This window comes from Zootoca vivipara, chromosome 5 (genome assembly GCF_963506605.1).
Source record: "Zootoca vivipara chromosome 5, rZooViv1.1, whole genome shotgun sequence".
Classification (NCBI taxonomy): domain Eukaryota; kingdom Metazoa; phylum Chordata; class Lepidosauria; order Squamata; family Lacertidae; genus Zootoca; species Zootoca vivipara.
Window position 1 is genome coordinate 27824971 of NC_083280.1, and position 25667 is coordinate 27850637.

A 25667-nucleotide genomic window follows, 5' to 3' on the forward strand; every position below is an offset into this window, starting at 1 on the left:
TCAGAGGCGTCGCAGCCAGAGGAAGCGTGCGAGGAAGGGGAAGGAGCTGGGCGCGCGCACACTCAGGTTTCACTGCCTCCCCACCTGCGCGGCCCTGCGCCCCCTGCAGGGCATTGCAGGGAAGCGCCTCTGCAGCCAGCAGCAAGCAGCAGCAGGAGGGAAAGCGGCAGGCGGGCGGGCGGGCGGGCGGCAGGCTGGCAGCGCCCCTCGGATGACGGCGCTCTAGGCAGTGGCCTAGCTCGCCTCAGTGGACGCACCGGCCCTGTCTCTCTATTTCCCTCTCACCCCCCTCCTCCCTCCCTTCTCTGTCTCTTCCTTCCCTCTCCCTCCCCCCTCTCTCTTTCCTTCCTTCCTTCCTTCCTTCTCTCTCTCTTCCCCCTCCCTCCCCACCCTCCCCACCCTGCACTATTATTCTGTGGTAGCAGGACTGCCACTGCTTTGGAACATGTAGCGGAGATCATGGTTACAAGGAAAAGGTTGGATGTGAAATACATCTGTGTTTGAAATATGATGGGGGGGGGCGCCAGAAGGTGATCTCGCCTAGGGCGCAAAAAACCCTAGCACCGGCCCTGACTGCTCAGTCCATCTTTTTGTGTGGGTTATAACTGTCAGAAGGGGTATAGCAATAGGTGTGTTCAGTCTTTTAAACTGTAAAGTGAGTAAATCTTGCAGAAGTCTGATTATGTTCCAGGAACATAGTGTGCATTGCTTCAGAGACTTTAAAAATTAAGCTGACTTGGATTGTTTTGAAAAGAGGTTAAATTTATTTAGAGCAAATAAAGCTTCTCATTCTCTGTGATCGAATAAGTAGCTTAAACTTCTTATTCTCTATGCATGTAAGCATAGCACAACATACAACATTAAAGCTGGGGTGTTTTGTTTTGTTTTTAAATGAGATTTATGGGGGGGAGAGGGGTTTATTGGTGCTTTTTTGTTCTTGTCTTTATTAGGTATTTTATTACGTGTTTTGTGTTTAATCCTGTGTTTTTATGTTGTCAACCGTCCTGAGATCTACGGCTGAAGGGCAGTGTACAAATATAATGAATTTAAAAATATAATAAAAAAAATGTATAGAAAATAATGAATTTAGGATTGTGCTACTAAAACCAGGTGGGGGTTAAATAATTTTACCTCTTAAGTCGCAGAGCCATTTTGATTTCAGGTGAATTAGTGGTGTTGCACACATACCCCTCTCCCTCCTCTCCCAAAATATGCACCCTCTAAATGTACACCAGAGGTTCCTTCAGCTCTCTGGAGTGGGCTGGAAGGGAAAATCCCATTGCACAAGTGAAGTTTGTTGCACTAGTGGAACAGTAGCGCTGGTCGTGTACCAAAGAGTTTCGGCATTCAAGCATGCCATCTCCCACTTGCAGTGTGAAGTTATTTATTGTTGGTTTGTATCATGAATCAGTTGCTTATGTTTCTCCTTCTGGAAATGAGCCAAGAGTGAGCAGAATTAAGAAAGTGTCATTCACCACCATGTCTAGTCATTGCCCGGCCATGAACTACCTGGCTGGCCTTCAGGCAAACTGTTATATCTCCTTCAGCTCTTTTGCCACCATCACATTAGCCCAATCCAGAATCAATAGTATGGGGATAATTGTACTGGTCTAGCTTGCACTTTGTGCATTGAGTACTTTTCATAAAGTTGGTGATCCCTTCTGCCTTTTTCAGGAAGACAGGAAAACCTTTTCATAACTTCATAAGCTGGCAAGATGTGAGAGCTGCGGAACTTGCAAAGTCCTGGAACAAATCTCTTACAATCAAGGTGAGCTAGCATTCATACCGCTATTAAAATACGGGGAAGTAGGTATGAAGGTGTACCCGGACTTCAAAGCACCAAGAGCAGGCATAGGCAAACTCTGCCCTCCAGATTTTGGGACTGCAACTCCCATGATCCCTAGCTAACAGGACCAGTAGTCAGGGATGATGGGAATTATAGTGCCAAAACATCTGGAGGGCCGAGTATGCCTGTGCCTGACCAAGAGGAACGTTATGATTTGTTGTGGTGTTCCCAAGAAGCATGTTAGTATATTTCTCCCAAGGCTTTATCAATATTGCCAAGTCCACATCCGGAGATCGATGATAAATCTCATCATTTTTCTTCCTTGAGGTGAGGTGCTACTTTGACCAGGGAAGAAATGGGATGGGGATTTCTTCTTATTGAAATTGAAAACCCCTCTATTCCCCGACCCCTACATATGGAGCAAATAACAGCTTGAAGGAGCTAATAATCTCTTCTCTCCCACCCATCAAGGAGTTGCATTCAGTAAAATAGAAAAGTTAGCAATTACCTACCAGTTGCCTCCTGTGCCACGTATTTTGGCTTTTGGGGTCAGGTTTCAAACTATATGGATTCTATAAAGCAAGACTTTTGCCTGCATGACAATGTTGATAGTCTGGCCTTCATGAGGTACACAGATACGTTCTCAGCTCTGAAAGGAAGGGGATTAAATTGAAGATGGCCAGAGTGGTGCCCTCTAGTAGTTCCTGGCTGCATCATCCTCAATTATTGGCTATGTTGGCCAGGAATAGTGGAAATTGAAGTCCAGAAACATCAGGACGGCACCATGTTGTCTACCTCTGGGTTAAATTACCCAGCTGTTCCATTCACACCAGGGGTGTAGGAAGATAGGGGCAGTGGGGGTGGTGCCCCCGAGCGACGCGATCCCAGGGTCGCTATCGCCGCTGCCCGCCCTGACCCCAAAACACCCGCCCCACCCCAAAATGTGCGCCGTGTCACTGCGCACAGTGTGTCCCGCCCCAAAACGCGCACCACGTCACTGTGCACGGCGCGCCCCGCCCCCAAAACGTGTGCCGCCCCCCGCCCCCAGAATGCGCGCTACATCACTGGGGGCAGCGCGCCTGCTCTCCGCCCCCGGTGGCGGAGCATGAAGCTCCGCCGCTGATTCAGACTCAGGCTTGGTCTGCATGTATCATAGAATCATATCATAGAATCATGGAGTTGGAAGAGACCACAAGGGCGATCCAGTCCAACTCCCTCTGTAGTGGTATGAAATTGTAGAGTGCCAAGGTGGAAGAATGATTTGTGACATTTTGTGCAAAGGAAAAAACCAGCAAAGCTGGTATTAGATTTCTGTTTACATGAAGGTTTTTGGTTTTTTTTAAAAAACAAGGGTACTTTGAAACATGCAATTCCCCACCTGCAATATGCAGTGAAGCAGGTGGTTCTACCCCATGATTTCTTCTCATTCTCCAACACATATAGACAAACTCTCAAAATGGCTGCCAGAGGTCCTACCCCTCACCTGGGAACTGGTAAACCAAGTTTGCTTCTCATTGAGCAGTATGAGATTGCTAGTCCAACCAGTTACTGAACAGCCTAACTTCATTGGGACTCGCATGGTACAAAATATTGGACTAGTTCGAATAAGCTCCCAGCAGCTCCTTTGAAAGTTGTCTCCTCACTTTCATATAAAAAAATCTTATCAGTGCTATTTTTATAGAAAAAGACATGCCGGAACTCACCATGAATGCCTCTCTTGTTTTATAATGGCAATAGTGCCCACCTGAGAGGTGCCTGAGTTCCAGCTGGGAAAAAAGGCCCTGCTTCTATATATACATTGTCATAACTTGAATTGCTCTGTTCATAGATGGTGTGTATGGGTAATTTCACCCAACCCCAACCCCCCAAAGGAAAGAATACCAAGTATTTATCCAATCAATCTTTTTTTCTTTCTTTCAATCTTTCTTTCTTTCTTTCTTTGGAACAGACAGTGCATGCTGTTTGTTCCTTCTATCACTTTTTCACTCGGAGTGATCGCTTTTTGCTAGCGAGTTGCCAAATGTTCTCAACGCAACATGTCTCTATAAGACTGGCTTGGATTTTACAACATCTACAGGAGGTAAGGCTTGTCTTACTATTCTCTATATTGAGCTTTGTACGGGCTGGCTCTTTATTCCGGCAGAGAAACCTCTTTCGGGATGGTAGTCATAATAGTGTAATGTGTATTATATGCTAAATTTCATTAGAAAATGTCAACTGCTTGTTTTTATTTATTTATTTCACTCCCATTTATATACCACCTTTCCACCAAAGCACCTCAGGCGGTTTATTATTAGTGTAGCAATTAGAATGTTGGACCCAGGACCTGGGAGACAATTGCGCCTAGTTTTTTTAATAAAAAAACACAAATAAATAATACCCAGAAAGGACTTTTGAGTAGTAAGCTGGTTTGATAGATAATCCACAACCTTCTAAAGGGGATAATTGGGAAACCTGTTCCTTTGGTTTGCCTAACACTAGATAACATAATGTTACTTAATTCAATTTTGATTTTATTATATTTTATTTTAACCTAACGCTGAAGTGTGTTATACTTGCCATCTTGAAATAAAACACGGTTGGTGTGTGTTTGCTTTCAGGTAGAACAAGCAATTAAAGATGGCAATTGCTGTTTTGGAACCATTGACACATGGATACTATATAAACTGACCAAAGGTGAGAAGGGTGATTAAACAGATAGAAAGCACATGCCCTCTTGCAGAGTAGTAGTTGGATCCAAAGGTTGTGCGAATGGACTCAGACATGGTGCTCTGCCAGATACTGAATGAATTGCCCCTCACATTGCAACCCACCTGTGACATAACCCGTGCTGTTTAAGAGGGTCCTCCATCCCTTTGGAGAAGCTTTTCAGGATGTGTCTAGGATGAGGGGACAAGAAATATATTTTGCATAAGTTTCAGCCTTCCACTCATGCAACATTTGGATCGAAACCAATATATGTACACTCTGGGAGGGAACAATGCAAGGATTCCTCTGCTGAGGCAGCTCTAATTCTGCCCTGAGGAAAGCTTAAATTCTGTAATCTCACGCTATCTTTGCTGCCTCATTCCTCAGTTTTCCTTATTCATTATTGGAACTAGGCAGTAAAGAAATGTTCAGGTGATGTACTTCCTCTCCTTCTAACTTCTTTCAACATGTCCCTGCCCCAATTCATTGATCTCCCAGGCTCCTTTACTCAGGTAACTTGTCTCTTCTCTCTGCATGGACCTGCACCCCTTAGCTCTCCAGTTTCTGTGCTGCCGTTTGTTATTGTGAGATGGAGGAGGCAGCTGTCCCCTTAGCCAGGAGTGGTTTCCTGGTTTAGCAGGTGGGAAGAAGAGAGGACAGGTTTTTTGTGGGGAGGGGCAGGGGTCTGAAGGTGCAGCATCACTCCTGGGTACATTTTCTCTCCCTCAGCTTTTGTCTCTCTCCTTTTGTCTCTCTCCTTCCCATTCTTTCTCTCCCTCAGCTTTTGTCTCTCTCCTTTTGTCTCTCTCCTTCCCATTCTTTCTCTCCCTCAGCTTTTGTCTCTCTCCTTTTGTCTCTCTCCTTCCCATTCTTTGTTCCCCTTCCCACACATTTATGTTAGCTGCTTTCTCCATCCATTTCCTCTCCTGTGTCTTTCCTCCCCTCCAACTTCTGAATGCTGCAGCCTCACTTTCTCCTCAGCTGTGCTGTGCATGTGGGGAGCTGCGACTGCTGCTACAGCCAGAGGTGGGGTAAACAAATGGTGGTAGTACTAGTAGTACGTTACTTTGAATGAACTGCCCGGTTTCGTATTGGAGGGAAATTGAAAAGAATATCCTCTTAGAAGAAGATGACCGTAAACAAATGCTTGTATGCAATAATGTGTTTGTGCTTTTCAAGTGAGGCGCTAAGGAGGACTCAGGCCTTCAACATGAAGTTCCCACATCTCTCACTGTAATCTTCTTTTTGTGTTTTTGAGCATTCACTAGTATTGGTTCCTTTTAATCCCTAGGTGAAGTGTATGCTACAGACTACTCAAATGCCAGTTCAACTGCACTGTTTGATACCTTCAAGGTATGACTAATTCTCTCTGCAAAGCTGCTTCAAGGTTTACTCTGTATTGCTTTTAACTCCCCCTTTTTCATATGCATGTGATTTCAGTTGCAGTGGAGTGCGTTCGTTAGCAAGCTTCTTTCCATTCCAATATCAATTTTCCCCACAGTGGAGGACACAAGGTTAGTCCTAAGGTCTAATAAATAAGCCCCCCCCCCATTTAGAATAGAAGTGGCACACTTTTCACACTTCTAGAATATTTATTTTTTGTCTACTCATTATAGTTTTGATATGAGGGCAATAACCTTTAATGTCTTATTTTTATTTTAAGTCATAAATTTGGAACAGTTGATGCTGAGATATTTGGAGTGCCTATTCCAATAGCAGCTTTGGTAAGTAAAAAAAAAAAATTCTTTCCTGTCCCCTTAGAAATATGTTTAGATCCAGTTGGGTACTATGTCAAGTATATTAGTCCTAGTAGAAGTCTCCAGAGAGAACTTTCAAAGTGCAGGCCAGTCTGCTGTTTCTGCTACGTCTGGCTGAAATTGCCTATTCTGAAGTTCTTAAAATGGGTGCCAGTTCCTTAGAGTGTGTCATGCCAGTTCTGTGCAGTACTTTGTTCTCTAATGAACAAATTCAGATCAAGAAATAGTTCAGTATTGTACAGTGGTACCTCGGTTTACAAACACAATTGGTTCAAGAAGTCTGTACTTAACCTGAAGCATACTTAACCTGAAGCGAACTTTCCCATTGAAATAAAATAAAAAAATTCCTTCAGTAGCACCTTAAAGACCAACTAAGTTTTTATTTTGGTTTGAGCTTTCGTGTGCATGCACACTTCTTCAGATACAGTGAAATAGAAAGCACACGAAAGCTCATACCAAAATAAAAACTTAGTTGGTCTTTAAGGTGCTACTGAAGAATTTTACTTCGACCCAGACCAACACGGCTACCTACCTGTTTCCCATTGAAAGTAATGGAAAGTGGATTAATCCATTCCAGACAGGTCTGCGGAGTAGTTAAACTGAAAATACTCAAACCGAGGCATACTTAAACTGAGGTATGACTGTATGTGACAAATCTTAAAATCAACAACTTCCTTCTATGTCAATTACTGTCTTCTGTGTTTACCCTCTCTTTCTCCTGCAAAACATGCTTTTCCTAGCCAGAGGGCATGCTTTTTCAGTAGTCATGCACTTGCCTTTTGAAGCTTTCTCTTCGTTAGAGTGAACTAAATTCTAATATAACATGGTTGAGGGAACCTTCATATCCCTTCAACCTAATGGGTTCTATTCAACACTGTTAGGGGCATTCTGGGCAATTGAAAAGCTGGCTAGATCCTGCCACCTGGCGCTGCTTGCAGGGCCGGCGTCTCCATTTAGGCAAACTAGGCCATGGCCTTGGGCGCCGAAATTGAGGGGGCGCTGTTGAGCCTGCCCTCCGCCTGCCTGTCGACTGCCGGTGCCTCCACGTGCGTTGGAGCCTGGTGGGCGGCTGCTCGGCTCCACCCCTGAAATGTAATGAGAGCTCAGCGCCCTCCCGCCTATGGAGGGGACGCTGTGCGCTCCTCAGCGGCTGCAACGAGGGAGTGGTGGCGGTGGCTGCAGCAGCGCCCATAGCTGAAGCCTTCAGCTATGGGCGCTGTTGCTGCCGCCGCCGCTGCTTACTCGCTGCCGCTGAAGAGCTCACAAGGTCCCCTCCATAGGTGGGAGGCGCGCGAGCCAAAATGAGAGCTCAGCACCCTCCCGCCTATGGAGGGGACGCAGCGGCGTCAGCAGCATTGTGCACGCGTCATGACGCATGTGCCGGGGGGAGGCGCCAGAAGGTGATTTAGCCTAGGGCGCAAAAAGCCCTAGCACCGGTAGTAAGGTCCAGGCAGTTTTCCTAGTATGCTGGTTCATACCCGTCAACTCCCGGATTGAAAAATCCGGGATCAGCAGCAGCACGGCACCGGAAGTCGCTTCTATGCATGTCCAGACATGCGCAGAAGGAGCCTCCTTGGCCGGCAGGAGCTGCTTTGAAAATCTGGGGGAATTACGGGATATTTCGCCATTTGGGATAACAGCGGGAAATGGCTTTAAAAATGGGGGTTTCCCACGAAAAACGGGAGACTTGGCAGCTATGTGCTGGTTGCTGACCCTGACCCTGATCTTCCTGAAGTATTGGACATAAATGTAGCAACATTTCACCTGTTTAAAATTTTATTTGGATAATCAACCCAAAATAGTATGCAAATCCAATGCCACATGCGGTTTGAGCCACTGTCAGTCAGTGTAGACCAGGGGTTCCCAAGAAAATTTTCTCGAGGACCACTCATTGAGCCGCTATTGTGACAAGGACCCCCATTAATTCCTAATCCTAAAATTAAAAAGTGAGAGCCAAATTAAGAGTCTTTTTATATTTTATATTTATACGTTTTTTACAGTTACAACAGAGTACTCCATCAGTATACAGTCCATTTTTAACTACGCGAACTGTAGCTTCCGCGAAAAACAACGCTTTGTTTACAAACACTACTGTTTTGCAAAGAGGCAGCGCGCGCCAGGGAGGAGGGAGGGGAATGGAGAAGACAGGGGACCTGCGCAGTAGCGCACAAATGAAGCCGGCGCGCGCAAAGCATCTTGGGGAGGTGAGCGTTAGTAGAATGCGCGCGCTGCCTCTTTGAAAAACAGTAGTGTTCGTAAAGCGCCACCTAACGGCATACAGCAGAACTACTGCCTCTATCTAATTCTAGTTTTGCACTAGACTCTGCTCATGCAGGAAGTGGCCAAAACAAAAAATCTGTTATCATACGAAATATATTTAATATATTTTTTAGCATCTTGCGGACCCCTCTGGCATAGCTCACGGACCCCTGGGGGTCCGCGGACCACCTGTTGGGAACCACTGGTGTAGACAATATCGAATTAGATGAAGCAAGGCTTTGCCTTGACATTAGGCAGCTTCCTATGTTTCTGTTCCTATTTCTATTCCTATTCATGTTACTTTTCTTTTCCTTCCTTCCAAAAAAGGAAAGTGCACACACTAACACAGAAACAGAATTTTGTTGACAACCTGGTTTGTTTGTTTGTTTTGTTTTGGGTTTTTTTGTACTGAAGGTGGCAGACCAACAGGCGGCCATGTTTGGAGAGTGCTGTTTTGAAAGAGGCGATACTAAGGTCACCATGGGGACTGGTACGTTTTGGGATGTTAACACTGGAAGCAAAATCCACGTATCTACAAAAGGTAAAGCCTATGTGTTTACGTTCTAAGAATGACTGACAACAAACACTTTATTTAAATATTTATATACTGCTATATCGTAAAAAGAAAAAAATCAAGCCAGTTTAAAATAGCTACTATATATAAAAAGATAATTTTTTTAAAAATGAGATGGCCCACCAACCAAAATGGAAAGAAGATATATTGCCTGCATAAGCCTGGACAAACAATAATTTTAGACACAGTCATTTTCAGCATGGAATGTTACTTTTATTTTGTAATGAGGTTCTAAGGCAACTAAGGCTTGGATCCTGAGATAGGTTAACTTGAGGGTGTTCATGGAAGAAAGGATTCCTGTCCCCTCCTATGCATGTCAGTCACCTGCCACCCGGCAAAAAGCCTCACTGGAGGGTCGGTGAGCCCTTCTGAATAACGGGGGAGGAGGGGAAGCTGCTTTGTGGATGGAAGCCATAGATATTAATAAGAAAATATATAGTTTTTCAAGATACTCCCTTAGTGTGGCCAACACCTGTCAAATGTTCAAATCGTTATCCCTTTGTGAGAGACTCTACAAGGAGCAGCTGCTACTAATAATGCTTACCAGTATTTGGAATAGAGCTTCACAGATTTATTTATTCATTCATTCCTACCCAACATTCTAGGGCAAGCCCTCACCAGGTGGCTGACAATAAAAATGTTAAAACAACTGAAAAATAACAATAAAAGCAGCATAAGGTCAAATCATATAGATTGATCAGTCAGGCAAACTTCCACCATCCGTAATATTTTTTGTGCTGGGTGCTAGCAGCAGGAAGGTGGACAAGCTCTTCTGGCTCCAGAAATAACGAACTATGTCCCACTTTCAGTCTTTTTTTACAAAGCAGTTCACAAATCAGTAAATATGCTTCTACTTTAGTAACTAGATCAAAGACCTGATGTCTTCTAATAGTAGTTCTAGGGATTGTAGACAATATACCTTGATACAGTCATGATTATGGCTTTTGGCATGCCTCTCTCTCTTTTTTTAAGAGAGAAATATATATAAGTGGGCAGTTGAGAAAAATGAAAAAAGACAAAAACAGAAGTGGGCAGTTCCACCAGGAACAAACTGATAGTCGTACCTGGAATAGCATTTTGGATGCCAGATACTATTTGTGTATGTTATTGGGTTCTTTCAAGAGTTCCAAAGTCAACAAGGGCCTGTGAGTGATGGATATTATGCATTGTATACATGCAATAAATTACTGTTTATGTTAGAAAAGTGAATGTGGTATAGTGGTTAAGATTCATAATAAACTCATGTCTTGCAACTCTAAGGCTTGTATCCAGTGGTTGGTTGGAAGATTGGGAAAGAGGTGATCTTCTTAACTGAAGGAAATGCTTCTGATACTGGGACTTCTATTAAATGGGCCCAGAGCTTAGGTGAGTAGCATGAATTAATTCTTTGAGCCTGAAATAATGTAGGATGCGAAGCACAATCTTAGGACTATGTTTCTAGTTTTCAAATGTAGGGGTGGGATTTATTGTGTATTTCTTTAAGTGAGCTAAAAATTTTTTCCAGGTTTTCACTTATGGTACTGACCTTTTCTCAGTGTTCTGTAGAGGCATCACTAGTATAGTTGAATGGGACATTCCTGCCAGGCAGAAGAAACACTCAAGGAGGCTGCAAAGCAGAGCCAGAAAGGGGTGTTGGCTCCAGAGGGGGTATGACTTGGAGAGAATCCTGCAGGCCATATTGAGAGACCTAGTGGACTGCTTTTGGAACCCAGGCCCGAGGTTCTCCACCCCTGTCCTAAATATGTTTACTAGAGAGTGAGCATCATGTGCACAATAAGACTTGCATCTGAATAAGCATACATAGTACTGTGCTGGAAGTGAGCAAAAGGGGAAGGTGACTGAAGATCTGCCAGAGCCCAGTCACTCCCCACCCTCCAGTAGGAAGTCCCTCGAGATCCTCATGATGTTGATGCATTGCTACTTCTCCTTGTTGTCGTCACTGCTCTCTCTCTGCATGCAAACAGTGATAACTGTGTGAACAGCATCTTCTGCTTAAAAATTGCATTCTCTCTCCGGAGGCTCTACGGAATGGGCACGGAGGGCGAAGGCAAGCAGGCTAGTAGGAGAGTGAGAGTGGCAAGGAGGAGGTGGCTCAAGGACCACACAAAACCTGGAGCCAGCAGTGGCAGGATACCAAGAGATTAACTGAGCTGCCAGTTGCAGGGACTACTACCCGTTGTAGTAAAGAGTGCTCAAGAAATATTTTTCTTTTTTAATTGAAAGAGTGTAAACCTTTGATTTAAGTCGAATGGGCGAAACTTCAAAAGTTTGGGAAATATTGAAATAGGTTAACCTTCCTATTGTGTGTATTTTTACAGGTCTTTTTACCAATCCTGAAGAGACATCAAAAATAGCCCAGAGTCTAGTAAATTCAGAAGGCGTTTGTTTTGTTCCATCTTTTAGTGGATTGCAGGTAAGATGACTTGATTGATTTGCTGAAGTGACATTGGCTTCCAAAATATATGTGATCATAAAAAAGAAATACATTTCATTCAGCCTTCATAGTTTCCACTTTTCATTGGCTGTAAAATTATCTTGCGAACAACGTTGCACTGCTTATTGCTCTTAATTTCCTCCTCCTTACTATGCTGCCTCTTTATTGTCATTTGTAAGTTATTTTTTTCCTTATGATTTCAGTCCATTCTTAGACATCTGCCATCAGAACAAATTCCTGCGTATCTTATTTTCGTATCTTTTTATTTTAGATCCCAGTGAATGACCCTTTTGCATGTACTTCTTTTATGGGGATCACATCTTGCACCACCAAAAAACATCTTGTTCGAGCTGTGTTGGAATCTATAGCTTTCAGGTACTAAGCCAGTATATCCAATTAAATCTCCAACACATGCTTTTGCACTATTATTTGAGAATACACATTCCATCAGTCTGTGCTGCTCTGAGTTCTGACATGCCTGGTTCCTACAGAGTTCACAGGGTTACAGAAAAATTATACCAGGGTCTGTGAACCACACTCAAGTTTTCACAAAATGTTGTGAATCTCTACTTACATGCTTTCAGTTCCAAGAAGCCCAATCTCTTGCAAACCACAGCAGGGGAAAAACCCCTCTCAACCATATAAAGCAGACAGTTATTCTTTGTGAAGTATCCCCCCTTCAAATGTCATATAACTGATAGAACCTGTCTGAAAACAGTGTCCCTTCCCCTTTGCTGCCTAGTCTTTAAATTCAAACCGAGCAGGTAGAATGTCAATTCTAGGCTGCCTTCACTATGGGAAATAAATTAAAGGCTGGCAAATACCAAAAGTTAGCACTTTTCTTGCTAACGTTTTAACATTGATGTAAAAGTAAATGATTCAATATTTTGGTTGCTCAGAAGATTAAAATAGGTATTTGCTTTCTGCTCCTACGGTAACTGGTGTGCCTTGTCAAATATTATTCTCAATTGTGACCTTCTTCATTCTGCTGCTGTAGTGGATAGAGGTCATACACCAGTAGTAACTGGGAAATCATACCCTGCCCTGTGTAGACTAGACTGATGGTGGGCAGTGTTAGGGACGTTACTGCTGTAGGAGGGGTTGTCGGTGTGGCTCTCATGGGTGCCATTGCGCCCGCTGCAATCTCCTACAGCAGAACATCTCAGTAAATATCCTTTCAGTCAGGGCCGGCCCTACGGCCAGGCTGGGTGGCGCAGGGCACCACGGCGCCAGCCTGCCAGGGGGGTGCCGCGAGCTGCGCCCGCCCGCTGGCCGGCCAGTCCGCCGGTTCGCCGCGCAGCTGCGCCCACGGCAACCGCGCTGTGCCTGCCCGCCCGCTGCACCCACCCACCGCGCTGGGAAACGGGCCGGGGGGCGCCGGAGGGATCCGGCGCACCACAGCGTCAAGGGCGCTTAAGACAGCCCTGCTATCTTCAATGGATAACAACTACTGGACCAGAAGACATTCAGTGGAAATTAAAGACATTGTGCCCGTGGCTGAGGACAACTGTTTGAACCCTTCCAATGGATTATGGGTGAGGGAGGGGGTGGGAAGGGAAAGAAAAAATGGTACGGGAAATTAAACATTGGAAGGAGAGAATATAATGTATGTAAGAATTCTCGTACTTCAAAAAAAATCTTTTTTTTTTTAAAAAAAGACAGCCCTGCTTTCAGTGGGTGCTAGGAGTGAGTACCCACCCTCCCTTCTGTTCTGAACAGCAGAGAGATGCAGATCATTTCTCTCCACAATCAAGTGCAGCATTTGGCTGATGTAGGTGCCTTGTCCCCACTTTTGGGGAGGAGGGGGGGAAATGCCACATTCCAGATGTGGCAGACATGATACCACACACCCCACAGCAACCATTTTGTGTTACATTGCGCCCTGCAACAGCCCTTATGTGACCACCACCCACGTCACTTTCTCAAAATTCCATATGTGCTTACTGACTCCAAAGGGTTGGTGCCTCCTGGCCTAGAGGCTTTGAAATGCTTTCCTCACCGGGGTTAGGAGCTCCTCATTGCAGTTTAGTTTCCACAAGCGAAGCAAAACTTTTAAACTGATATGGTGGCTTGCCCGTTGATTCTTAGTAAGCCTATAATGTTGTTCTGCTCTCTGTGGGTTTGTTGAATGCTGTATGCAGTTTTACTGCCTAATGTACAGCACTTTAGCCTTTGAGAAAGGTAGCCTAAAATGTTCTCATGTAATACAGGTGGGAAACATGAAGAGCTGTACAGCTCCAGGTTATTTTAAAATAGCTCACTTGAAGCCCATTATGAAAACTTATGAATTATCTCACTAGTTTTGAACTGTGGTTTCTTGTAACTGCATACTGTACTGAGCTTCTGAAGTTCATGTTACTTTTGTATAAATGCTTTAATTCCTATTGAATCTCTTTTGCAAGAAACAAACAGCTTTATGATACCATCGCAAGAGAGTTGGACATCCCACCTACGTCCATTCGGTATGTTCATGTTATCTCTAAAAATGTCTCTGTGAATTTTTCTTTTATGTGGAACCATCCATTGATTTAAGATGCCAGATAGGTAGCACAACTTCCCAGCTGCCTTTATGTTGTTGAAAACGCTACAGTGAGCAGCCTTGTGACCTTTTGCATAACGTTTTGGCAAATCGTAGATTAACGATTGACATTACAGAAGTGTAGAATGTTGTTAGTCTGGCGGTCCTTTACATGGGCAAAAGATCTAAAATTGTATTGGGAATCTTTTTCAGCCTGAGGGCCACATTTCTTCATGAGAAACCTCCCAGAGGCGATGTTCCTTCCAGTAACAGGAGGGGCCTCTTCCAAATATGTGCAGGGACAGAACTATCCCATGTTCTTTCTCACAATGCACACTCACTCGCCATCTGTTCATTCATTTCCCTCTACCAATTTTTCCTCCCCAGCTGCCTCCATTCCTCATCCAGCGCAGCATTTAGGCTTACAAAAATCTCCCATTGTTGTCCATGAAAACTTTTTTTAAAAAAACTCATTACTACAGCCTTTAAAATATTTGTTTGGTTGAGGCTCCTGTTTCCTTCTGTAGAGCAAAGACATTTGGCACGACTGAGGATGGACTGGCTACATAAACATCATATAATCTAAATTGGACAGAATTTCCAGAATCCAAGCATTAAAATAATATGCTTTTTTCCTTCCCCCCGCCCTCTCTCTCTCTCTCACACAGAGCTGATGGAGGTGTCAGTAAAAATAATTTTGTAATGCAGATGACGTCGGATCTGATCAATAAAACAATAAACAAGCCTGTTTGTACAGATATGTCTTGCCTTGGAGCAGCTTTTCTAGCTGGCCTTGCTGTAGGTATGTAGTCTTCTGAAAAGTTGTTTTTCCCTTGCTCTTTCTCCATGTTTTCCATATTATACCTGATTTCCGGATTGCAAACATCAGCAAGGTTTTGCCTCTAAATATTCCTAGAACTTCATGTTACTTATTTTTTCACCTGAATACAAACTATCTTATTGTGCTGCTACCTGCATAAATATACTCTAATCTGGATAACAACTAAACACTGCAGATTCCATTGTGCAAAACACCTTTTCTTACCAGACACTCTGGAGTGGGAGCTTATCAAAGAAATCACATGCAGGCATGTGAGATTTAAGTATGGGGATAAACACGTGTACCAGATGTATTGTTTCATAAAGAAATGAAGTTAGTTTAAAGCAATATCATTCATAACATAAGGGTAGACTTGCGTCTACCAGTCACCCAGTCATCTCAACCTCATCTTGAGAGATAAGTGCTGCGGGAGGGCGGTACAGTGGTACCTCGGTTTATGAACACAATTGGTTCCGGAAGTCTGTTCATAAACCGAAGCGTTCATAAACCGAAGTGAACTTTCCCATTGAAAGTAATGGAAGGTGGATTAATCCGTTCCAGACGATGAAAAACACCCCCTAAAGCAGCAATTTAATACAAATTTTACTGTCTACCAAGACGAGAGAGTCAGTGAGTGCACCTGCTCGCTGTGCACGGAGGCACACTGCCGTGCAAGGCTCATCAAACCTCTCCAAGGCTCACCTGACTCTCAAAAGTGCGCAGGAGGGAAGACTAAGAGGTCGCCTCTTGCTCACCACGTGTGCCGCTGCCCCTTGTTCCATGGCCCTCCCAGGCCGCCGGCTCGCTTCCCTTCCCAGCCAGAGAGGGCCCTCCATGCCGGCGCGCCAGAAGCAGGAGGCAAAGAAGAAGAAAGGCGCTGGCGGCGGCGGTGCTGCTGCTGCGGGAGTACACGGCAGCTGGAGCAGCCACGGGCTCCCTGGGCCAGCCGCCTCCCGCTGCCGCCACCCTGCCGAGGGTCCTCCTGCCTCGTGGCCATCTGTGGCGTTTAGAGGTGGCCATGGTTGCCGCCCTGGAAGGCAGCGAAGGCAGCAGTGGCGGCGAGGTCAGCCGCCATGCTGCATCCCTGGGCCGAGCCGAGGAGGCTTTCCCGGCTATCGCCGAGAGGGCCAAGAGCGAAGGAGCCCGGAGGCCAAAGCTGTGTCGCGGTTGCTGCGTCGAGAAGCCTCGGAGGCTGCCGCCGCTGTCATAACAGGCGCTGCTGGGGCTCGAGGCCCAGGAGAAGCGGGCCATGGTGTTGCGCCTCAAAGCGGCCCTCAGCCTGAGTGCAGATGAGAGCGAGGCCACGACGGGCAAGCAGCGGTCACTGCTGGAGGACCGCCGCTTGCCCGCCGCAGCCTTGCTCTCATCTGCGCTGAGGCTGAGGGCCGCTTTGAGGCGCGACACCGTGGCCCGCTTCTCATGGGCGATCGAGCCCCACCGGCGCCTGCCATGGATGGTGCTGAGCCCGCCGAGCGGCGCCGGCGCCTGGGGAGGTAAGTCGGTGTCGGAGGCGCTGGCGTGGTGCCGCTGCCTGCTGGTGGGTGGCGAGCTGTGGGACAGCTTCGTGCTGTGCGGCCTGCTTTGGATGGCCAACTTCGTGGCCTACCGGTGCCGGACATGCAGTGAGAGAGGAGACATTTGTCTAAGGCAGAGGGAGGGGAAGCGCGAAGGCATCGGAGTGCTGCCGTAACTGCGGTACAGTCGCGGACGCTCTGATGCCTCCGTGGAGGCCTTGGAAACACCTCGGGTTACTTACTTCCGGGTTAAGATTGTTCGTAAACCGAAAGTTCGTAACCCGAGGTGTTCGTAAACCGAGGTACCACTGTATATTTTATGGTTTCATGAAAAGCTGGACATTGTGGAGGGGAGAATCTAAAAACAGAAGCCTACTATTCAGTTAAGCAGGACACAATGACTACTGGCCACGATAGCAATTTTCCATAGTAATGCTTTCTCAGTGCCAATTGCTGGAAAGCAGAGGAGGGAGAGTGCTCTTTTGCTCGGATCCTGCTTGCAGGTTTCCCCACAGGCATCACAGGACTAGGTGGGTCACTGGCCTGATTCAGCAGGTTATTTCTTAGGTTCTTTCAACACCTTTACGTTGATAAAGGAAAAAAATAAACACTATGACACCAATAAAATGCTTTGGCTCCAGTCCTATCTCCAAGGGTGGTTCCAGAGGACAGTATGCCTTCTGTTCAGCCCTGGGGGAATTATCTTGCAGGAGCTTGCAGGGTTCAGTCTTGTCACCCGTGCTATTCAACATCTATTTGAAGCCAGGATCTGTAGCAAAGTGCCAACAGCATGCTAGTGGGACCCAGCTTTATCTTTCTGTTCTGTCGGTACCAGAAGAAGGGGTTGTGCTGGTCCTAAAGCAATGTCTGGAAGTGATAATGTGCCATAAATGAAAGAGAGGTGAATATGTGGTTCCTGAGTACGGGGGTTGTCAGAACAGCCCTCCCCTTGATAAAGTTGTGTTCTCCTTGAAAGAGCACCTGCATAGTTTGGGGGTGCTCCTTGAATCATGATTGTCACTTCAGGTCCAAGTGGCCATGGTGGCTAGGCATGCCTAGATTCATCTTTGGCTGGCGTGTTGACCAAGGCCTTCCATAAATAGGTATAGCCTGGCTATAGCCACCAGTGCCCTGGTAACCTGCATGCTAGACAACTGTAACGTGCTCCACCTGGAGCTGTCCTTGTGGATTATTCAAAAATTGCAACAACAGGTTCTGCACATGAAACTCCCATTGAAAAAAGTAACTGATAACAGTACCAGCTATTTTTCTGGGCCGAATTAAAGTTGCTTATACTTAACAGTTAAAGCCCTGAATGGACTGGGGCCCTGATGAGGAAATGCCTTCTCCCATGCTAACTTGCCCATACCTTAAAATCAATAATTAGGCCCACCAGCTGGTCCTTGTGCAGGATGAAGTATCTGAGTACAACAGCAGGGTACTGAGGGCAGGGCCATCTTAAGCCCATCCAGCGCCCTGGCACTAAGGTCCCTCCAGCGCCCCCCTCCAGAGCCTCTCCAAGGGAGTGCCAAGTGGACCGCGGCAGCAGCGGGAGGCCACCTCCGAGGACTCCGCGTTGCGCCTCCATCTCATTTCCCCAGCGCTGGGTTCCGCTCAGTCAAGCTTCGCCACCAGCGCACTCACCAGCAAGAGCTGCTTGGGCGCTGTGTGCGCGCTGGTGGCAAAGTTCGACTGAGCGGAACCCAGTGCTGGGGAAACGAGAAGGAGGTGCAGCGCGGAGTCCTTGGAGAAGGAGAGAGACGCGTCGCAGCCTCTCAGCTTGTGGAGCGCAGCCCTGGTCAGATCGCCGGAACCCTGCGCTCACTTGATGCCCTTCCAGCGCCCTCCAGCGCCCGGCGCTGTGGTTCTCCACGCCACTAGCCTCTATGGCTAGGACGGGCCTGACTGAGGGCAACGGCACTCTCCCCAATTGTGATTCCAAGCACTTAATATCCAGAGGCATATTGCTCATAGCCATTGTGGCTAGTAGCCAAAGATCTCCTTGTCCTCTATAAATTTGTCTAATCCTCTTTTAAAGCCATCCAAGTTGGTGGCCATCACTACATCCCGTGGGAGTTAATTCCAGCTATGCACCGTGTAAAAGAAGCATGTGATTTTGTCCGTCTGAAATCTTCCAGCATTCAGCTTCCTTGGGTGGCCCCACGATATGGTATGACGAATTCCTGATGCAACATTTTTGTTTTTCAGCTGGGGAGTGATTTTGTTTTTTGTTATGTTTGTTTCTAGGATTCTGGAAGGACAGAGAGCAACTGAAACAGCTGAGGCAAACTGATACAGTTTTTAAGCCTCAAAAGGAGCCGGAGGAATACGAACCTGCCATGAGCAACTGGGTGAAAGCTGTTCAACGTTCTCTCAGTTGGTACAGCCAGACATCATAGAAACAGGGTTATTGCAAAATGTTAAATTAATATTTCAGATTATTATAATTATAGGACAATACAAACACAACTGCAGTTCTGGTTTAGAGTTGATTTCTGCTTCTTCCGTGAGGTTAATTAAAACATACCAGCTGCCCCTGTGGAAGGTGGAAGTAACCACCTTCAAGAGACTGAATGCCAAAGTTCCCAGGGGGTGACTTCCTGTAATAGGTCACTAAATGTGATGTCAAAGATACCTGAATGCAAAAGTCCTGGCTGATTTTTTGGTTCTTACATTACTGTTGATGTTTTACCTTAACGCAAGAAGCTTTTATGATAAAGTGGAAAGTAGCAAAAAGCACCTTGTTCTTCCAGACTTGTGATTTCATCCATGCATTCTGATCTGCAACCTAGCACAGAATGTGGCTGTTTGCCCACTGAGAGCTGCCTCGCAGTAAGAGGCACTGAGACAACTAAGCTGATTGACCTCCGCTTTCAGTGATGATCTTCACTTCTTTATCTGTCCGAAATTAAAGCCTGGCCACCTGGGAGAGATCAGCTGAATTGCCAGATGATGTTGGAAATCAGTTAGCAATCCCCATGGTATATAGGTAGGTGAGGAAAGGTTTAGGAATCCCTGTGGCCAAAGGTAGTGATGCATTGCTGCTAATGCAGATTCTTGGGAATCCAGAGAGCTCCAGCTTTTAATTTTTTTAAAATCCTATTTAGCTGCTACATTTAACCAATTACAGTTGATGTTTCCAAATCCAGAGTAGGTCAGGATTGTCTTCTGTTCTTTTTGGAAGGAATAGGTCACCACAACTAGATCTCCCCTTACCCTGTTTAATTTTCCCTTGTACTCATCTGTTTTACTTGCATTGTTTCAAACTCTACTACTGTACAATGATTGATTTCTACCCGCAAATACAACCTGAATAAAAAATAGATAAGGTAGAGCATATGTGAAATTGTGCTTGGGCATCTAATGTTTTTGTCAGCAGCATTTAAGCCCAAACCCAGTTTAAGAGAAAGCAAACCAACCAAGGGGATTTTAAATAGAGTCCAAGGTGTTACCATATTCAAAGGGGAAACTCACAGTTCACTTCCAGGTACAATAAATTCATTCAATAATTATATAGTTGTGTGTAATGGCAGAAGTCTTTGCACAAGCTACCGCTTCTTGTTACTGGGAAATTGCACCCACATTTCATTATTGTGTCACTTGGAAAGCATTTTTCCTCCAGCTAGAATATGTATATATATTTTTTGCAGATCAACCCTGTATAAAATTGTGGCCAAAGAGTTATGGATATCTATTGGTTAATGACAAGTCTCATGCAATTTTATGTACCGGTACTCTCTAAAACATAGGAAGTTGTCTTTCATTGAGTCAGACTATTCACCCATCTAGCTCAGCGCTGCCTACCATGGCAGGCAATCCCTCTGCGGGGTTATAGACAGGAGCCCTTCCAAGCCCTAACTGGGAATGTTGGGGATAGAACCTGGGACATCCTGCAGTGAAAGCAGATGCCCTACCATTGAGTGATGACCCTTCTAAAGTGTTTTTGTTTGGTTTTTATTTTGGGGTGGCAAAGTAAAATGAATTTCTGGCAGAATTCTTTCTAGGGCCAGGAAAATGAGTTGGAGGGCCACCCCAAGGGTCATCTAGTCCAATCCCCTACAATGCAGGAATCTCAACGACAGCATCCATGACATATTTTGGCACTTGAGGCCAACAACAGAAAGGCACCCCCCACCTCCCCCACTAGGGAAGAAAGGGCAAGTGAAGATCTACATCAGGAACAAAGGCGGGGGAAATAAAGCTATACATCAGGATCTGCTGCCCCTAGGGATCCTGCCGCCTGAGGCGGTCACCTCACCTTGCCTCATGGGTGGGCTGGCACTGGCTTTCAGGTGTGCAAAGGGGATCTCCAAGCTCAGTATACTCTGCATAAAGCATTGTTGTTGTTGTTTAGTCGTTTAGTCGTGTCCGACTCTTCGTGACCCCATGGACCATAGCACACCAGGCACTCCTGTCTTCCACTGCCTCCCGCAGTTTGGTCAAACTCATGTTTGTAGCTTCAAGAACACTGTCCAGCCATCTCGTCCTCTGTCGCCCCCTTCTCCTTGTGCCTTCAATCTTTCCCAACATCAGGGTCTTTTCCAGGGAGTCTTCTCTTCTCATGAGGTGGCCAGAGTATTGGAGCCTCAGCTTCAGGATCTGTCCTTCCAGTGAGCACTCAGGGCTGATTTCCTTCAGAATGGATAGGTTTGATCTTCTTGCAGTCCATGGGACTCTCAAGAGTCTCCTCCAGCACCAAAATTACTTACACATATTCCATCCAGGTGAGCTGGGCTGCTGGACTGATGCAACTTTGATTCTGAAAGTCAACTCTCCTTTTCATCACTCTCAAGAACTTATCCTTTCCTTCACCTCCTACGCAAGCCTTCCCATCCCTTAGGACAGGCACAACATAAGTTTGAATGTGAGGAGGGCACTTTGATCTTCAAAGGCATTCAGACAAATAAACACTATGTCCTTCCAAACCTACCATACAAATTAAAATCACATGATCCATGCTAGTTCTGCACGATAGTGACCAACTTTTCATTCTAGTTAGGGAAGAATTCTGGTTTATCCTGCCATTTGTCACCATGCAATGGTCTTAAGTGCCTGAATGAGAATGGGGTTCAAACTGGAAATTTTCTGTGACAATCTGTACTAATTTTTTTTTATCTGCCCAGAGCCAGGGCAACTTGTGAACTGTGTTGTGTATTTGTAAAAGGTTTTATTTTTATATTGGTCAGTTTCAGGTGTGCACTTGTTCCTTATTATGGACTATTATACATGGGTTAACATGACTTTGTGTGTGTGTCTATACCTGGCATCCCCAAACTTCGGCCCTCCAGATTTTTCGACTACAATTCCCATCTTCCCCAACCACTGGTCCTGTTAGCTAGGGATCATGGGAGTTGTAGGCCAAAATATTTGGAGGGCCGCAGTTTGGGGATGCCTGGTCTATACACATTTGAGAAACCCAGACTATGCAATATGTGTGCACAAGAACTGAAGGTTTATGGAATATTTCTTCATATTGTAGGCTAGTTCTATGGCAGAATGTTTACTTATAAACTGTTACTCAGCTGACTGTCTCTACCTTGCAGAGATACTAATAGATTTCTAATTCATTAATAAAATCTTACTGCTCTGAAAAAGTGGAGATTGTCTTTTTTTACATTATGTCTTACTAAGTTTCAACATTTTTAGCCTATATAATCAAATCACATCTTTTTATTATTATTAGTCAACTTCCCACCCCATTTTCCTTGTTGTTTCTCCCCTTCTGCTGCACCCTATCAAAAATGGAGATTGTCAATATTTGTCACCACTGTCTGTGTTTGAGACCTCTGTAATAGTTTCAAAGTTATGAATAACATATGAACCATATGAAGAATTAAAATTTGGATATATAACTACATAGATAATGTACTAGTTCACCAATCTTTTAGTGTATTTGTTCCGAAAAGTGTTCCCCCCTGTCATGAAAATAACAACCCCCAATGGGAATTGGTTCAGGCTAAGAAGAGAAAACTTGTTGCTTAATTGCTTAGAGCCATTGTCGGACTCCCCAAGTATCCAGTTCCATAAACAAGAGAGATTTATTATTATTATTCAAGTGTGGTTATTTGGTCTTAAAACACGTTCATAACTTTCTCTTCTGGATGCCGCCAATGCAGCCACAGCCTTATCAACCTAGAGACTGATGGGCGGAATTAGCAGCAGCTTAGCTTCCAAACATTTCCCAGTACTGTATCCGGAGCGGGGGCGGGGCTTGTGGTCGGCGAGGAGCCGCGGCCGCCGCCATCGGCTTCCGACGACACGCCCCCTTTCCCCTCCCCATGCCCCATAAGTTGTTCCAGAACTTGAGCCCCGCCCCTTCCCTCTTGCCCGTCCGCTTCCGAGTGGTGGCGCCGATTGTGTACACACAGCCGCGGAGACCAATGAGAACCCGGAGACGCCAGGCTCCGCGCGGACGCGTCGACCAATGGGCGAGCCCGGTCGCCAGACGCCGCCAAGCTTGTGCGGGGGAGAGAGAGCGATAGCGAACCTGACAGAGGCGACTGTTGGGGCTGCTGCGGGAGAGGCAAGGCTGGCCGGCCGGCTGGGCTGTATAGCGACCGGAGGCGGGCGGCGCGGCTGAGGCCGGTAAGAGCCATTACGGTCCGACGACGACGCCGGGACTTACCGGGTCTTTTCTTTTTAATGGAGATGTGGGGCTAAGGCTGCCCTGCTTGCCCCCTCCCCCGGTCCCCGCACTCCTTTCTCCTCAGAAACCGGCGTCGGTGTTTTGCAGACGGCCGTTAGGCCCCGACGCTTCTCTCGTGGTCTTGGGGCCGGAAGGGTGAGGAGAGGCGGGTCGTGCTCTTTGCCATCGCCGCCGAGGGCCCTCTCCCTTATTACTGAGATAGAGCTCCGTTGGTGGAACATGAGGCTCCTGAAGGGTTCGAGACCCACGTTGGGCTGCACTGGGCTAGATAACCCTCGTGGTCCTTTCCCAACTCTGCAATTCTGTGGTTAATTCTGTTGCAGCTGGTGTGCCGGGGAGCTTTCTCTCCCCGCACTTCCGCGTCCCCTCCTCTTCCTCCAGCCTTGCGAAGGGGGCGCGCTCTCCTCGGACCCCTGCAGCCCTTCCACGCACAGCCTGTCCTCGCCATTCCTCACCTTCCCTCGGGTGCCCGTTTGGATCCACGAGGCCTCGAGAGCGGTGCTGCCCAACCCTGGCGGTCGCGGGAGCCTTGGGTACTACAGTATACTGCTGTGACTTGGGAAGTGCGCACACGGCGCTTTGGGCACCCCTCCCCCTCCACCGCCGGTAAACAGATGGCCAGAGCCTGATTATTATTTCCTGCGAGGCTTGTAATCCTGAAGGGCTGGGATCGGAGGTGCAACTGCCCTGGTATAGGTAACTTGGTAAAATGAAGAACGTTGCATGAATCCATGAATAAAATGGCTGTGGCTATAGACTGCTGAGCTTTCCTCCGCCACCCCATGGGGTGCAGAGGCTTGTTGCACGCACCCACACACCCGCCCCCCAATTTGGGACTTGATTTTTTTTAAAATTACTCTTCAAACCAGCTTCCTTTATTTTGCCTTGTGCCAACTTGTAACGGAAGTTGGTGCAATAAGGGCTACTTAACTGCTTTAACTGTTTAGAGCCCCAATTCTAAATATGCCTGCTTCAGGAATGTGTTTCTGTGTTCACTGTGGCCTAACTTTGTTTAGGGTGGAAGTGTGCTTACACATGTTTTACTCAGAAGTAAATGCCACTGATTTCAATGAAGTTTAACCCCCAGGTAAGCATATGCTATATTATTTATTTATTTATTTATTTATTTATTTATTTTTTGAAAAAATTGGAGGGGGGGGTTATTTGCCACCATCTCAAGATCTCGGCCAAAATGTTTATGCAAACTACATACCATTCAAAAAAATATGGTAGTGTGTAAATATTAAATAATGTACATTAAATCTATGCAAAATACTAATAGAGGAATAAAATACTTGCCATTATCTCAAACTGACCTTTCCAAGCCAAAACACTCTTATCTATGTTTTGAATAAAAATCCAGAAGCAGCTGAAATGAGATAGTGAAGTAATGCCTGTAGCTAGACATTCTTTTGTGTCTGTGTTGGAGGAGGATGGTAGGGTACTGAGAAACATGATTATGTCCCAGATTTGCCATAAGTTACAACCTCAGGCAGACAGAACTGTTTGTTACTAACCTGGGGTAGGGCATGCATGGTGTTGAAATTCCAGGACTGACATTTCTAGTGTTTGTTTTACTGACTGCCACATTTTAACTTCCCACATACAGAAAAACACAATTCTATCCCCACCTAAAGGTAAAGCTGGCCCATAAATGCTGTAATAAGTATTAACTTGTCAGTGTTTATACACCAGTTGATTAGTTGTTACTGAAAACTGTTTAATCTACAACAGACATATTTAGGGTCTATAGAAACTATTTAACTGAAAATATGCAAACTCACACTACAGGCTAGCTACATGTTTTATTTCACTTGCAGCAGAAATAGGATAGACAAAAACCTTGCACTTCCATTTTATGCTCCATTGGAAGCTGTCTAATAGCAGTTAAATGGAGGGCTAAAACTGCACTTTGAAATCAACTTCAAAAGTTACTTTGTACAAAACAAGAAATGGTCATAACCAATGGTGGGGTCACTTTGGGTGACTTCTTGAACTGTTAAATTCTGTAAGGTTGGAAGGGTCCCACAGATGACCAAGTATGCCTTGCGTCATGAAAGCTTGGCTTTCATAGTACAGTCAATTACTAGAGGCTTGCTGTCACCACTGATTAAGCAAGCCTCCCTTTTCACTGAAGAAATGGTATCACTTTAAGGCTTCTGATAGTTGCTTGTCAGACATACTTCAACCTGCCTCAAACCTGAGCCACATATGGTATGAGGTGCAAGGCTGGTGGCTGTAGTTTGAGGGAAATGGTCTTTCTGTCTAAATTGGGACCTGGGCCAATGTAAGCCCAAAGTCTGATAGTTCTCCATCCCTGGCCTTTGACTATCAGCCAGGTTGTTCAATGGAAGGCTGATTTTGCTCTGAAATTCACAATTCTCTCTCTCTCTCTCTCTCTCTCTCTCTCTCTCTCTCTCTCTCTCTCTCACACACACACACACACACACACACACACACACACACATTTCACTGTTCCTTTTTTCTCTCTTTTCTCAGCTGAAGAGAGATTGTTATGATGGCAGCGTTCACTTATGAAGGTAAGCTGTGTGTCTAAGAGATGTGCATCAACCACAAGATTTGGTTTTGGACCCTGTTTTGAAAGACTGGCCAATTTATTTCAAAACCCTTCAGGTTCTGTCTGATTTGACTTGGGGTCCAGATATGAATT

The 25667-nt window shown here is 45.7% G+C and overlaps 2 protein-coding genes across 3 annotated transcripts in view; both read left to right on the top strand.

Annotated features, from left to right (window-relative positions):
* The window catches only part of GK5 (glycerol kinase 5), a 40130-nt gene extending 18186 nt beyond the window's left edge, over positions 1–21944 (top strand). The window contains exons 4-16 of the mRNA XM_035133764.2: positions 1675–1768; positions 3735–3866; positions 4387–4462; positions 5766–5827; positions 5915–5988; positions 6138–6198; positions 8905–9031; positions 10325–10429; positions 11383–11477; positions 11770–11873; positions 13901–13960; positions 14685–14818; positions 18598–21944. Of these exons, the coding sequence (XP_034989655.1) occupies positions 1675–1768; positions 3735–3866; positions 4387–4462; positions 5766–5827; positions 5915–5988; positions 6138–6198; positions 8905–9031; positions 10325–10429; positions 11383–11477; positions 11770–11873; positions 13901–13960; positions 14685–14818; positions 18598–18749 (1276 nt within the window). The 3' untranslated portion in view covers positions 18750–21944. The remainder of the gene's footprint in view (positions 1–1674; positions 1769–3734; positions 3867–4386; positions 4463–5765; positions 5828–5914; positions 5989–6137; positions 6199–8904; positions 9032–10324; positions 10430–11382; positions 11478–11769; positions 11874–13900; positions 13961–14684; positions 14819–18597) is intronic.
* Positions 21945–22032: 88 nt separating this feature from the next.
* TFDP2 (transcription factor Dp-2) overlaps positions 22033–25667 on the top strand; it is a 45245-nt gene continuing 41610 nt past the window's right edge. For both annotated transcript variants that reach the window (XM_035133152.2, XM_035133158.2), the window contains exons 1-3: positions 22033–22935; positions 24013–24083; positions 25496–25536. The gene's annotated coding sequence lies outside the window, so the exon portion shown is untranslated. The remainder of the gene's footprint in view (positions 22936–24012; positions 24084–25495; positions 25537–25667) is intronic.